The sequence below is a fragment of the Arachis stenosperma genome, chromosome 2 (assembly GCF_014773155.1).
Source record: "Arachis stenosperma cultivar V10309 chromosome 2, arast.V10309.gnm1.PFL2, whole genome shotgun sequence".
In the NCBI taxonomy this organism is placed as follows: domain Eukaryota; kingdom Viridiplantae; phylum Streptophyta; class Magnoliopsida; order Fabales; family Fabaceae; genus Arachis; species Arachis stenosperma.
Window position 1 is genome coordinate 52,533,328 of NC_080378.1, and position 13,673 is coordinate 52,547,000.

Sequence of the window (13,673 nt, forward strand, 5' to 3'; positions counted from 1 at the left end):
TGGGATTCATACTCCCAGTATTTTTATCTTTGTTTTGTGACAACCCTTTTTAAATTGATAAGCAGATTTCCATCGGTTAAGAACTAACTTGCAACGCTACTTTCATTATAAATTCTTAATCGGCTAATTTCCGCGTATATCACATACCTTGTCCGATTTCCAATATGCCAAAAACCCAAAATTGAGTGTAATTTAAGCTTCCAACCACAATCCAAGCCACCAATCAACTCCACTACAAAGTTTTTGTTTATTTGTGGCAGTTTTTTCTCTTATATGTGGAGGTTTATAACCCCCACCAAATGATTTGTGGGGATTCTTAAAACCCCCAAAATTTGAGGTGCCACAAGGTCTTTTGTGGGAGTTTTTAAAAACCTCCACAATTTATTCAGTGGGGGTTTTGTGTGTGTTTAGTGGGGGTTTTATATTGAACTTTTGTGACAGTTTTTGGTCAATGTTTGTGGCGGTTTAAAACTCCCACAAAAAGACTTTTTCATTTTAAAAATAATAGTTATTCTGTAGAGATTTTAAACTAGTCAATATAATTTTTAAAAATTAATCTACATTATTATTACACTACTAATCATTTATTATTAAAAAAATATTTAATAGACATAATATAAAATTAAGGACAGAAGCTGCATGAGATGACATAACTATAGAATATTCATTGGTTAATAACCATGAAGCTGCATGAGATGACATAACCATCAATAGACAAAAGCTGCATGAGATTATAACTATAGAATATAACTATAGAAGAGATTACAACTATGGAATATTACTCCATGAAGCTACATGAGATGACAACCATCAATAGACAGAAGAGCATATCTTCAATCGCAAATAAAGTTAAGAAACTAGAAACACACTATACAAATGCCACATGAGAGTCAAATCCCAAAGATAAAAGTTAAAATACTGCCTAAGTTTTTATTTCAGGGGTGTAGAGTTCTTAAAATATAACTAATTACCAAAAGAAACAAATCGTTAGTTATTCAAGAAAGTTAAACACTACCGTGTTATTTTCTTACAACAGAGACTGTCGTTGTGCATGAAAATCTTGAAGAATAGAAACCCCAAGATCTTCTGTCTCAAACATTATTCTTTTACTGTCCTTAATTCTATCACCAGGCTTGTTCAACCTCTCGGTTGATGCCATTAATCTTTCTCTTTGATCAGCTGATGCCTATTATAGTCACATTAGCAGCTGAAATTAGATTTGACGGCACCAATCCAAGAAAAGAGGTGTTCAAAAATGAAAGTTCGATATATAAGCTCAGTATAAGGACATAAGATGCTATGGATAACTAACTTTGTTCCATACTTACTCAAAGGGACACAACTCCAAATTGTTGCATCATAATGGTGACTTTCACATGAAAATGAAATGTGTGTGCATGTGTAAAGCAATGCTAAAAAAGAATCATACCGTCACAACATATACCATGCTTGATTCCAACAACTCATCCCTAGCAGAAGGGTTCAAGTTACTAGCTACAATTTTCTTAACTTCGCTTTTAATATTATTCAGATCTGATTTATACTCCTGCAACTTAGCAAGAACTACGGCCTTAACATTCGGTTGCAAACTTCTTGCCTCAAGGACTATTTTTCGAATCTACAAATTCATATACACCATGGAATTAGAATCTTAAGTATACGAGAAATTAAGGCAGCTTTTTAAACAAAAAGAGAGTGGTGAGGGTACCAAAACTTTTGCCTCATCAATTCCAGACTTTACTTCGAAAATTTTTTGCTTCTTTTGCTCTGCATATTCAACAAAAATAAAATATATTACTCTAGCATAAAAATCACAAACTTCATTGATTCCTCCTATTGTTCATAACATTAAAACATGTTTTGATGATTTGCCAGTTTGAAACTAAGACATTCTATGATAAATATAATAGACACTAGTTGATTAATCGATTACTCTAACTAGTTGATCGTTGGGCAGCATCTTATCACTTGATGTTTTTAGTTAAGAGGTTGGAATTTGAAGTCTACTTTGGTATGAAATGTACTCATCTATGATCACATACATACATACATGGAAAACACATGATGAAAACTTCAAAAATAATATAAAAAAAGATAACTCATCTATGATCACATACATACATACAACTGAACTAGGCAGGCAACAATACAAATCTATAATAAAATTGGCTCAAACAGTGGAAAAAAGATAAAAGGGGCAGACTATTGAAGAGATGGAAGAGGATGTTGCCAGTTAATGGGGATCCTTTAACACGTAATTAATACCTAAAAACTGAATAATTACAATTCCCTTATAAGCTAATCTGTTACAGCAAGCAAAATCTTCCAACCTGAATCAACAAAAGAAATTACCAAATCGTGAGAAGAGTTGGAACAACAGCTTGCAGAACAGTTAAAAAAAATTCAAATAAAGCAAGCAGGGGATTTCAATTATCTTCAATTTAAACGTGTTGTAATGACTCTTTAATTTCTGGGAAGAGAGACCCTATATTGAATTAGCACTTATGAAACTTGGATCAATTATCTTCAATTTAAATGTGTTGTAATGCCCTATTATTATTTCTGTTGTGCAGGTATGGGTTAATCCCTTCAACCTTCTGATCCGCAAGGCACTTGAGCCTGTTCTCAAGGTATTGCTGCAGCTGCACCCAAAAAGATATAGAATATTTTAGAAAATCAAATCACTATTGAAAAGTATTGCAATGCTGCAATGAAACTTACAGTGGGGTCCATATCTTCATCATCAGCAGATGCAGGCTTGTTACCGGCTTGTTAGCTTGAGCATAAGTCCGCTTTTTCTTGTTACATTCTTTGGAGCATGAAACCTCAGCAATAAATTTACCTAACAAATTATACATGCAATAAATTTCAAGTGTAAAACACCAACTTCAACGCTCAAAGTTAAACCAGGTCCCATTTTGCAAGAACCAAATGAATATAAGGTTCACTTGATGAAATATTGAAATATAAACATAAACAAACAAAATCACTAGTAACTAAAATGTGTGTATTTATGTATATAAATGAAGATGCATGCCTTTTGTTGTTGTCTCTTGAGTCTTGCATTCTCTTCCAGCAAGTGATCCACTTTAAGCTGCAACTTACTCGTATATGCCTGAAATAATACACAACATACACTATCAATGCAATCAAAGGAAGACTTGTCTAAAAGAGTATATACTGACCTGCCTAAGGAGTACAACATGTCTTACAACAGAATCAATGTAGTCCTTGCATCCGTTGGCGCCATTTTCCATAACAAACCTCAAAACACCATAGCAGGCCCTGCAAAAGTAGTTTTAGAAACAAAATTTCATATTGTTTAGTGGTACAGATAAACAGCAAGGAAAGTATCCTATTCATTAGAAGAATGCGCATATAGCAACCTGACTAACACCAGCCCCTAACATCTAAAAAAAATGAAGATCCAAATAAATACAAAACATAATTCATTCAAAAAATAAAATAAAATTTACAATGTAACTAACCAATCAGAGCAATTGTGACATCTCCAAGAAGCTTGCTTAACTCTTTGTCATTTCTAACCGCCAATTGAATGTGACGTGGCACAATTCTGGTCTTCTTGTTATCTCTCGCAGCGTTGCCAGCTAACTCAAGAACCTGAAAAGGCCATAATAACATCTAACAACTTCAGAAACCCAAATATTCATAAATTCAAGCTCAGTCCTAAATTTGAAACATTAAGCCTAATTTAAAAGTAAACTTAAGATATAACAACTTGTAGTTGACCAACATGGTTTATAATCTAAAAAAAATGACCTCAACTTAGCCCAAAAAAATGAACTCTCTAACGTTACTCTTTAGAAAAAAAATCCTACACGCTAAACATTACATACAAGGAAATGTCTTAACCACAATTAGAAGATTAACATTGAATCATGAAACCCTAGATTTAAGATCGAAGTTGCATATACATATGAACATCAAAGGAAAAACCCGATCAGGAAAGAATTGAAAAGATGAAAATCTGCAATATTTAAATTCATAGCAACGGAAATCCAAACTACTGGAAATTTCGACAAATATCAAAACCCTAGAAATTAACAAGGTAAGCCAAGAAATTAAAGACTTAATTGAAACCAAGCAAAGGCAAAATTACCTCGGAGGCTAGGTATTCAAGGACGGCAGCGAGGTAAACAGGGGCGCTGGCACCGACACGTTTGACGTATTTTCTAGCCTTCAAGAACCGGGCAATACGACCAACGAGGAATTGAAGACCGGCCTTGCTGCTCCGAGAGGTGGCCTTCTTGGCGTTGCCAGATCCTAATGTTTTGCCTCGACCCGCCATTAACGAAGGTTTGATGCTTTGGTTTAACGGAAAGAGAGTGATCCTTTGTGCGATTAGCGAGATAATATTAGTGGATGAATGAAGGTTTAGGCGGTTGCGACATGTATAAATAATATAAACCCAAGAGGCTAGAGCTCCACGAATTGAGAAGCTCCACGATCACCTCGTCCTCATAACTCCACCGGTGACGCTTTGATGGAGGAGACATGGCGGCAACGGCGGCGAGGAGATGAATGGAAGTGGCTGGAATCGATATTTTAGGGGTCAGACTCTTTCATTCTCTCTCTCTCTCAGAACTCTTCTGATTTTTTTGTATGCTCAGTTAATAGTTGTTTGAGGTGGGCTTTTAATAATTAATTGGGTTAAGAATATTATAATAGTGGAAGTTTTTGTTATATTATTTAAAATTGTCACAAATAAAATATATTATGGAGGTTTTAATAACTCCCACTATAAAACCACCACAAATAAAGAAGAATTTTGTAGTGCTCCAACAAGCACCAAAACTCAAACTAACAACATATATATCACCAAAATTAAAACCTTGAAACCACAACATACAACACTACAAGGGTATATGAGGAACTTTATCTTGTTCAAAGGGGATTGGGGCAAAGCCCAATAACGATCAAATTCTTGTGTGGTCTAGAATTCACAAATAAGCTCTCGTTGCAAGTATAGCTTCTAAACCAGCAAAGAATCCTTTCGTACAAAAACTTGGTTGTCACAAGTAACAAACCCAATAAAAGTAATAACCGAAGTATTTAAACCTCGTGTTATCTCTCAAAAAATTGCAGGGAGGTGTGCTTATAATTGATTATGGAAAAGTATCTTTTTGGGTTTTTTTTTTTAGATAAGAAGCAAGAATAGTAGATGGCAAAAGGAATAAACTAATAACTAGAAAAGCTCTTGGCAACGTATGAGAATTGGAAGTTCTATCCTTGTTATCCTTATCAATTGTGATGAGAAATATTCATTGCTCCCACTTAGTTAACCCTCAACGAATGAAGGAAAGTCAAGTGGACCAATCAATTTGATTCTTCAAGTCCTAGTCAACTCCGAAAGAAAGACTAGCCTTAGTGGAATCTAAATCAATCAGCAACTTTCAATTATCAATCAACAAAGGAGTTTGATAACTCAAGTGTTACCAATTAGTCAACCAAGCCAAGAACATAAAATCCTACTCTAACATCCTTCTAAGCATTTTGTCAAGTACTTGGAGGGCATAACATAAAAACATAGAAAAGCAATAAGAGATAATAAAATCCAAACAATCAATTGCATTAATACGGAAATTGAATCTAACATCAAAACTTCACAAACTAAAATAACAATGAGTAATCAATAAGAGTAGAAGAGAAATCCTAAATCCTAAAACCTAGAGAGAGGAGAGGGCCTCTCTCTCAAAAAAACTACATCTAAAACCTAAAATTGTGTGTATGAGAAGTGAATGATGAATGAATCTGATTCCCCCAATTTGCAGCCTCTAATTTGTGTTTTTTGGGCCGAAAACTGGGTCAAAAACAGCCCAAAAATCACTGGAGGCGATTTCTGATACGTACAGGTCGCGGCTCTATCACGCGTACGCGTACGCGTGGATTGAACTTTTGCCAGGTCACGCCTATGCATGATTCATGCGTGCGCATTGCCTAACAGCATGGCAACTATGGCAAATTACATATCGTTGCAAAGCCCCGGATGTTAGCTTTCTAACGCAACTAAAACCACTGCATTTCAACCTTTGTAGCTCAAGTTCTGATCGATTGAGTGCAAATAGGTCAAGGTTGGCAGCATTAGCAGTTCCTTCAATTTCTTGTATTCCTTCCACTTTTGCATGCTTCCTTTCCATCCTCTAAGCCATTCCTACCCTATAAACCCTGAAATCACTTAACACACATATCAAGGCATCGAATGATAATAAGAGAGGATTAAAAATAGCAAAATTAAGGTAAAAGAAGCATGTTTTCAATCATAGCACAAAATCAGGAAGAAAAGTGTAAAACATGCGGATTCTGTGAATAAGTGTGAGATTAGTGTAAAAAATCCACTCAATTAAGCATAAGATGTACCACAAAATAGTGGTGCATCAAATCTCCCCACACTTAAACATTAGCATGTCTTCATGCTAAGCTCAAGAGAACTAAAAGAGTGAAGGCAAAATGGTAGGACTTATGCAATGCAACCTATCTAAATGCAACTACATGCAAAAATGATTCTACCTACTTAGTTAAAAGTAAATAAACTTTTCAAGAACAAATATGAGCTAGATTTCACTAATTCAAATCATAAAAATAAAGTACAAATAGACTTGCAGAAGAAAATAGCTCATGAAAGCCGAGAACAAGGAATCGAGCATCGAACCCTCACTGGAAGTGTATACACTCTAATCGTTCAGGTGTCTGAGGTTCAATTTTCTTAATTCTCTACTAATCTTGCTTTCTAAGACTTGCTCTTCATCTAACAATCAACAAAAATTTAATGCACAAATACACAAATCAAGAGGTCTTTTGAGAGTTGTAATAGGGTTAGGGTCAAGGTAGGATTGTATTTGGCTATGAAGCACAGACACGGACACGGACACGGGACATGACACGACACACGACACAGCGACACACGAATTCTAAAAAGTTGTCGGACACGGGGACACATATATATTAATAATATAATATATTTATTAAATAGAGATATGTCATAATAGAGATATTTTCAAAAACAACCATATGATATGCATTTCTTCCTAAAGTGTATAGGTATTCAAAAGATAAAATCCTAAACTCCTATGTCTTAATAGAGATAGTAAGAATTTTGTACATCACATGTACACAAAAAAAAGTTATCTAAAGTCATATTATTTCTCCATCATATATGGTTGATATCTTCATCATTAAAAAAAGTCACTCTTTCCAACTCCGGTTCATCAAGAGAAAGGTGAGCAACTTCAAGAACACCATTTTCTTCATCAATCGGTGAAAAAGCATCTCCAGCAATATCCCATATCATAGTTTCTCCTTTATTGTATTGTGAAGTTTTTCTTGAAAGAAGACGAAGATTAGTGTGGACAAATACTAAATTTTCTGCACGTTTAGGCTTCAACTTATTTCTTTTTAGGGAATGGATAAAAGAATATGCGCTTCAATTCCTTTCACAACAAGAAGATGAAGATGGTTACCCTAGTAGCCTAAGAGCAATTGGTTGAAGAAATTTTACTTTACCACCATGAATTAGCCACCAAGACTTTGCATCAACTATGCCTCTATCATTCAAAGAGTCATAATCATTAAAGACACCTCTATCATCAGAAAAATTTGCAAACTCAATATTTACCTTTCTCCTCTCTTCTTCATTAGGAAAATACCTCTTCAAGTATTTAACTCTCTCATTAGTGATCTCAACATCTTGATGAGGAAAAACTCGTGTAGGATCTTCTCTCAACCCTTGGTGGCTATAATACCTATATAATTAGTGTTTAAGCAAAAATTAATAATAATTCAATTATCTTCACTTATAAATAAAAGTTATAAACAATAAATATAAAAAATTACTTGGATTCAATGAATGTGCTAAAAAATGAAGAGGTGTGCTACTTTTTGTCCATCTTTGAAATAATATTGAGTGCACAACATTGTAGAAAGATGATGACTCTTGTTCATCTTTTCTTTCATAGAGATATATAGCATTTTTTACTTTCTTGATCATTGAATCCCACATCTCATGGACCAAATGAAGAGTAGGTGCATCCGTGTCTGTACTTCTTAAAACATCATAAATAGGATTTGTGAAAGCAAGAATATAATTAATATTTTGCCACCAATTTTCACTCAAAATCTTTTCTGTAACAAATTCAGCTTTGCCAATATTATCTTCCTTGTATGAAGACCACTTCTCACTTATAACCATCTCTTTGAGACCTTGCTTTAACAACCTAAATCTTTTGAGCATCACAATAGTAGAAGCAAATCGAGTAGGAGCAACATTAAGCAATTTCAATGTATTAAATTCATTGAAAATAGATAACCTCATATGATGATTAACAATGAATTTTTTTTTAAAAGAAGCATCTTCAGCAATTTGAGTAATCCATGAGCATTCTTGATAAACAAAATTATTCTTCTCTATATTCTTAGATGCACAAGTGTCCTTTAAAGCAAAGTTGAGAGTATGAACAACACAAGGAGTCCAATAAACAGATGGAAATTTAGCTTCAATCAATAAACCAACCGCTTTACAAACTGGCACATTATCAGTCACAATCTGCACTACATTTGAGAGACCGACTTCTCTTATCACATCTCTTATTTGATTTGCAACATAATCCTTGTCTTTGATCTCATCTGAATAATCTACAGCTTTCAAAAACATAGGCCCACTTTCAGTTACAGCCATAAAATTAAGAAGAGGCCTCCTCTGGGGATCACTCCATCCATCACTTACAATGCTCACTCCCTTTTCACTCCATGAATTCTTAGTAGGTTCTAACATTCTCTCCACATGTTGCTTCTCTTTCTCATGCAAAGTTGTCCTTAATTTATTATATCCAAGAGGAATATAACCATCAATATAATTATTAGCAGCATAAGAAAAAGCTTTAACAAAATACAGATTTTTTGCGAGATGAAAAGGCAATCCAGATGAAAAAAATAATCTAGCAATATGTAAATCTAGAGTCTCCCTTGAATTCACATTAAAAGCTTTCTCCAAAGGTCCAGTAGCTCTTCTTTTTCTTGAATCAAGTTCACTTGCATTAGATAAGGGTGGAAGAGGAATTGACTTAGCCTTTTTACTTTCATGCAATAATGTACTTTCACTATCAAGTTTCTTAAGTTCTTCAAGCTTTGTTGATGTAACTTTTGCACAAAATCTAATTCCTTTTCCTGAAATCTTCAATAAATTTGCTCTTACTCTAGTATAAGAACCACTGAATAAAACCTTACAAAATTTACAATGAAATTCAAGATTTCCACCCCCTTCAATTTTGTCTTTCTTTATTACAAATTTTCATAAAGGCTTATCAACACTTTCTTCAAAATTGTTTTGGACACTCTCTGAACTCATCTCTCACAATCCTACAAGAATTTAAGAACCAAAATTATTTTTTTACAAAATTATTCTTGTGTGGTCTAGAATTCACAAATAAGCTCTCGTTGCAAGTATAGCTTCTAAACCAGCAAAGAATCCTTTTGTACAAAAACTTGGTTGTCACAAGTAACAAATCCAATAAAAGTAATAACCGAAGTATTTAAACCTCGGGTCGTCTCTCAAGGAATTGCAGGGAGGTGTGCTTATAATTGATTATGGAAAAGTATCTTTTTGGGGGTTTTTTTTAGATAAGAAGCAAGAATAGTATATGGCAAAAGGAATAAACTAATAACTAGAAAAGCTCTTGGCAAGGTATGAGAATTGGAAGTTTTATCCTTGTTATCCTTATCAATTGTGACGAGAATTGTTCATAGCTCCCACTTAGTTAACCCTCAATGAATGAAGGAAAGTCAAGTGGACCAATCAATTTGATTCCTCAAGTCCTAGTCAACTCCTAAGGAAAGACTAGCCTTAGTGGAATCTAAATCAATCAGCAACTTTCAATTATCAATCAACAAAGGAGTTTGATAACTCAAGTGTTACCAATTAGTCAACCAAGCCAAGAACATAAAATCCTACTCTAACATCCTTCTAAGCATTTTGTCAAGTACTTGGAGGGCATAACATAAAAACATAGAAAAGCAATAAGAGATAATAAAATCCAAACAATCAATTGCATTAATACAGAAATTGAATCTAACATCAAAAGTTCACAAACTAAAATAACAATGAGTAATCAATAAGAGTAGAAGAGAAATCCTAAATCCTAAAACCTAGAGAGAGGAGAGAGCCTCTCTCTCAAAAAAACTACATCTAAAACCTAAAATTGTGTGTAAGAGAAGTGAATGATGAATGAATCTGATTCCCCCACTCTACAGCCTCTAATCTATGTTTTCTGGGCCAAAAACTGGGTCAAAAATAGCCCAGAAATCGCTGGGTACAGGTCGCGGCTCTGTCACGTGTACATGTCGTCCACGTGTACGTGTCGTCCACGCGTACACGTGGATTGAACTTTTGCCAGGTCACGCGTATGCGTGATCCGCGCGTGCGTGTCACCTAACAGCATGAAAAATAATAAAAAATTATATATCTTTGCAAAGCCCCGAATGTTATCTTTCTAACGCCACTGAAACCGCCTCATTTGGACCTCTGTAGCTCAAGTTATGATCGATTGAGTGCGAAGAGGTCAGGGCTGACAGAATTAGCAATTCCTTCAATTTCTTGTATTCCTTCCACTTTTGCATGCTTTCTTTCCATCCTCTAAGTCATTCCTGCCCTATAAACCCTGAAATCACTTAACACACATATCAAGGCATCAAATGGTAATAAGAGAGGATTAAAAAATAGCAAAACTAAGGCCAAAAAAGCATGTTTTCAATCATAGCACAAAATCAGGAAGGAAAGTGTAAAACATGCAGATTCTGTGAATAAGTGTGAGATTAGTGTAAAAAATCCACTCAATTAAGCAAAAGATATACCATAAATAGTGGTGAATCACCCAACAATTACCCGCTACTAAAAATCACCTAAACAACCAAAACCACAAAATCTACTCAAACACCATACCCAAAAATGTGAAATCTGTTAGGGCTGAAAGGAGGAGTATGAAATTCGAGTTGTTACCTATTTTGTTTAGCTAGAAATGAAGAGATCGGTGAGAGCTTCGCGTGGTCGCATACGGCTCGTCAATCGAAGTCCCGGATCAAAAGTTATGGAGCTTTGAAGAGGGAGATGAATAGTGACAATGGCTTCCTTCTCCTCTCTTCTTCCTATCTGAGCTCTCTCGCTCTCTCTCTCTCTCTCTCTCTCTCTTCTCTCTCTCTCTCTCTCTCTCTCTCTCTCTCTCTCTCTTGGTGTTAAAATGAGCTTCTTAGGCTCAATTATATATAAGTTGGGCTTGGGCCCAACTTGAGTCCGGTCCAACCGTGTAGCATTTTTGGTTCGTTTGGCCCAATTTTAGGCCAAACCTTTTAGGATAAGTGCTCGGTTTGCTATTTCAAAAGCTTTTCTAAGGTTTTCTACTGTTTCACTCTCTCTCACACAGTATTGGACAGACTTAAGATGGTACTGCCGGCTAATCTATCGGTACGCGTTTTTACTATACAAAAATTTTCAAAATAGACATTTTTCTACTCAGAAAAATCCACTGAATCCGAATCTCACATTTATATTTTAAGAAAAATATTTTTTTATATTTTTGGACCTATTCCGGGCAATTAAATTATTCTATTCTAGTTAAGCGACTTTTCGTGAAAACTGCGGTTCTTACAATGCGACTTTTGTTCTGTTATCTCTTCTTCACAAGCTCCTAGTATATCATATTTCTTCAAAATACTATATATATATATATATATATTCTTTTAGGTGTCATAATTTTTCATTACCTTTGATTTACGACTATAGCGTAAAGCTCTGTGTAATAGGGTGTTACAACAACAATGGCAGTGGCTATAAGGATTGCAGCCACGACAGCGACACGGGCTTCGGCAACGGCGATGGCTTTGACGACGGTGGCAACAAGATGTAGCTCCTCCAGCTCACGTCTTCAACAGCAGCAGTTCCCTTTCCTTGCACGGTTCTCTCTCTCGAACACATCTCTCTCCCTTTCCTGCAACGGTTTGGCGACAACACGACGGCGACTGGGCGTGATGGCTCGCTTTCTCTCTTCTTCTTCCTCCGTTTCTCTTCTCTCTCTCTCTCTCTCTCTCTCTCTCTCTCTCTCTCTCTCTCTCTCTCTCTCTCTCTCTCTCTCTCTCTCTCTCTCTCTCTCTCGGCTGTGTGTGTTTGTGTGAGGTGTGGTATGTTGAGATGAGGGTGTTGTGAGGAGCTGAGTGTGTGTGGGTGTTGAAGTGAGGGTGGCGACTGTATAAAGGGAGGAAGGGTAAGGTTAGTGTGTCACTTAGGTTAAGGTTTTGTTTTGGGAAAATAGGACTAATGTATTTTTAATAAAAATCGGGGTAATATAGTAATTGAAAATCAAATTTAATCAAATAATAATTATATATAAAAATATTAGTTATTCATCAGTTTACAATTTATTCTCAAATAAATACTCTAATTCTTATAATTCAAGAATTAGAGATAATTAAATTAATTTTTTTATTCATAAAATAAGATTCAAAATCTGAATATTCAAATTAAAGCATATAAAATTCTGATCTCATTATTTTTCAATTACCAAAACTTTAATTTTTCAATATTAAAATTGTCCAATTAATATAAAAATATCTAAAAATATAATTTTGAGTAAATATAATAAATCTTAAATAATACCTTTAATGAATGTTTTGTTCAATTAATATAATAAATGTTTATTATAAATTTATCTTTAATGTTTTGTTCATTTAAATTAGTGGTAATAATACCTTGCTAATGTTGTATGAAAAAAATAAATAAATAATTACATATTAAAATATAAAATGGTAAATAGATACTATAGTAATAAATGTTGCCAAAAATATATGGTGTTCATACCCTGGCCTAACGCTAAGGTCCAAGTCCAAACGACAGGCCCAACCCACAGGGTTGAGCCTCACAGTACACCGACCTTCCCCTGAGAAGTCGGCTCTCACCATGACTTGCTCTAAGGAAGTCGGAAATGAGGATTAGCTGGCAAATAATAACTGCCCCTAAAATCTCTCAACCCACTTCCATGAGCCATATCACAACTTTCCTAAGATAAAGGGACGGTTATCCACCTTAAAAGGTGGAACTACTCTAATGGTGGTTATTGGTTCACCACTATAAATATACTAACACCCCTCAGGTATCTCTAAGTCCCAATACTCTCTAGACCTGCTCACACCCTTGCTGACTTAGGCATCGGAGTGTCTTTGCAGGTACCACCCCCCGTTCACTTACGCTCACAAGTCGGACAGAGGCCCCAAAGGTGCGAACCCATTCGAAGGCTTCCCTCCTCAAACGATTAGGCCCACCTAACGAATCCAATCTATTAATCTCCGGTTACCCATCGTAATATTGGCGCCCTTGCCGGGGACCCGAGAGATCAACCAATAATGGCGGACAACTCACCAGAGGATGGTCATACAGCATCTGATTCCGAACAAGAAAATCTAGATACTGGAAACAACGACGCGGACCTGACCTTTCACCAAGGAACCAACGACCAGCACAGAGAAGGCACCTCTGGGCTTAAAAACCCAAAGGTAAACTCCTCGGAAGGATGAGAATCAGGAAAGGAAGGGCCACCCCATGCTACCGAGCTAATGGGGTTGGTCCACGGTCACCAAGGTCGTTTGGAACAACTGGAACAGGAATTAGAACGACA

The 13,673-nt window shown here is 35.5% G+C and overlaps 3 protein-coding genes across 6 annotated transcripts; all 3 read right to left on the bottom strand.

Moving 5' to 3' along the window:
• Positions 1 to 946: 946 nt before the first annotated feature.
• Positions 947 to 3,084, bottom strand: LOC130961425 (vesicle transport v-SNARE 13-like). Its single transcript, XM_057887314.1, has 7 exons — positions 3,038 to 3,084; positions 2,722 to 2,842; positions 2,595 to 2,642; positions 2,266 to 2,330; positions 1,709 to 1,767; positions 1,430 to 1,618; positions 947 to 1,186 (listed from the first exon to the last, which is right to left on the bottom strand). The coding sequence occupies exons 2-7, from the start codon at positions 2,742 to 2,744 to the stop codon at positions 1,028 to 1,030; spliced, it is 543 nt and encodes a 180-aa protein (XP_057743297.1). The 5' UTR covers positions 2,745 to 2,842; positions 3,038 to 3,084; the 3' UTR covers positions 947 to 1,027.
• Positions 2,722 to 4,666, bottom strand: LOC130961426 (histone H2A.6-like). Of its 4 annotated transcripts, none has more exons than XR_009079540.1 (5): positions 4,121 to 4,666; positions 3,489 to 3,621; positions 3,213 to 3,285; positions 3,038 to 3,115; positions 2,722 to 2,842 (listed from the first exon to the last, which is right to left on the bottom strand). XR_009079540.1 is itself a non-coding variant. In XM_057887315.1 (3 exons), exons 1-3 carry the CDS (start codon positions 4,307 to 4,309, stop codon positions 3,266 to 3,268), a joined length of 342 nt encoding a protein of 113 aa, XP_057743298.1. In that variant the 5' UTR covers positions 4,310 to 4,666; the 3' UTR covers positions 3,043 to 3,265. The 4 variants fall into 4 exon arrangements, 1 of the variants encoding a protein (XP_057743298.1); XR_009079539.1 differs by having other exon boundaries at positions 3,186 to 3,285; XR_009079541.1 differs by having other exon boundaries at positions 2,725 to 2,842; positions 3,038 to 3,094; positions 3,186 to 3,285.
• Positions 4,667 to 7,474: 2,808 nt separating this feature from the next.
• LOC130962884 (uncharacterized) lies at positions 7,475 to 12,960 on the bottom strand. Its single transcript, XM_057889041.1, has 3 exons — positions 12,860 to 12,960; positions 8,016 to 9,224; positions 7,475 to 7,760 (listed from the first exon to the last, which is right to left on the bottom strand). The coding sequence occupies exons 1-3, from the start codon at positions 12,958 to 12,960 to the stop codon at positions 7,475 to 7,477; spliced, it is 1,596 nt and encodes a 531-aa protein (XP_057745024.1).
• Between the last annotated feature and the right edge of the window lie 713 nt (positions 12,961 to 13,673).

Bases quoted from the DNA above. Each gene is read 5' to 3' on its own strand.
- LOC130961425 (XM_057887314.1), bottom strand. From the start codon at position 2,744: ATGATGAAGATATGGACCCCACT. The intron at 1,768-2,265 runs GTATTAATTACG...TTGAATATGCAG, and splicing joins TGTAATTATTCAGTTTTTAG to AGCAAAAGAAGCAAAAAATT. The intron at 1,187-1,429 runs GTATGATTCTTT...TGACTATAATAG, and splicing joins GCATGGTATATGTTGTGACG to GCATCAGCTGATCAAAGAGA.
- LOC130962884 (XM_057889041.1), bottom strand. From the start codon at position 12,960: ATGGTGAGAGCCGACTTCTCAGGGGAAGGTCGGTGTACTGTGAGGCTC. The intron at 9,225-12,859 runs GTATGAACACCA...GGTTTTATTCAG, and splicing joins GACCTTAGCGTTAGGCCAGG to TGGTTCTTATACTAGAGTAA. The intron at 7,761-8,015 runs GTGGGATTCAAT...CTAATTATATAG, and splicing joins CTTCATTTGGTCCATGAGAT to GTATTATAGCCACCAAGGGT.
- LOC130961426 (XM_057887315.1), bottom strand. From the start codon at position 4,309: ATGGCGGGTCGAGGCAAAACATTAGGATCTGGCAACGCCAAGAAGGCC. The intron at 3,622-4,120 runs GTAATTTTGCCT...TGGCCTTTTCAG, and splicing joins TTGAATACCTAGCCTCCGAG to GTTCTTGAGTTAGCTGGCAA. The intron at 3,286-3,488 runs GTTAGTTACATT...CTACTTTTGCAG, and splicing joins TGTCACAATTGCTCTGATTG to GGCCTGCTATGGTGTTTTGA.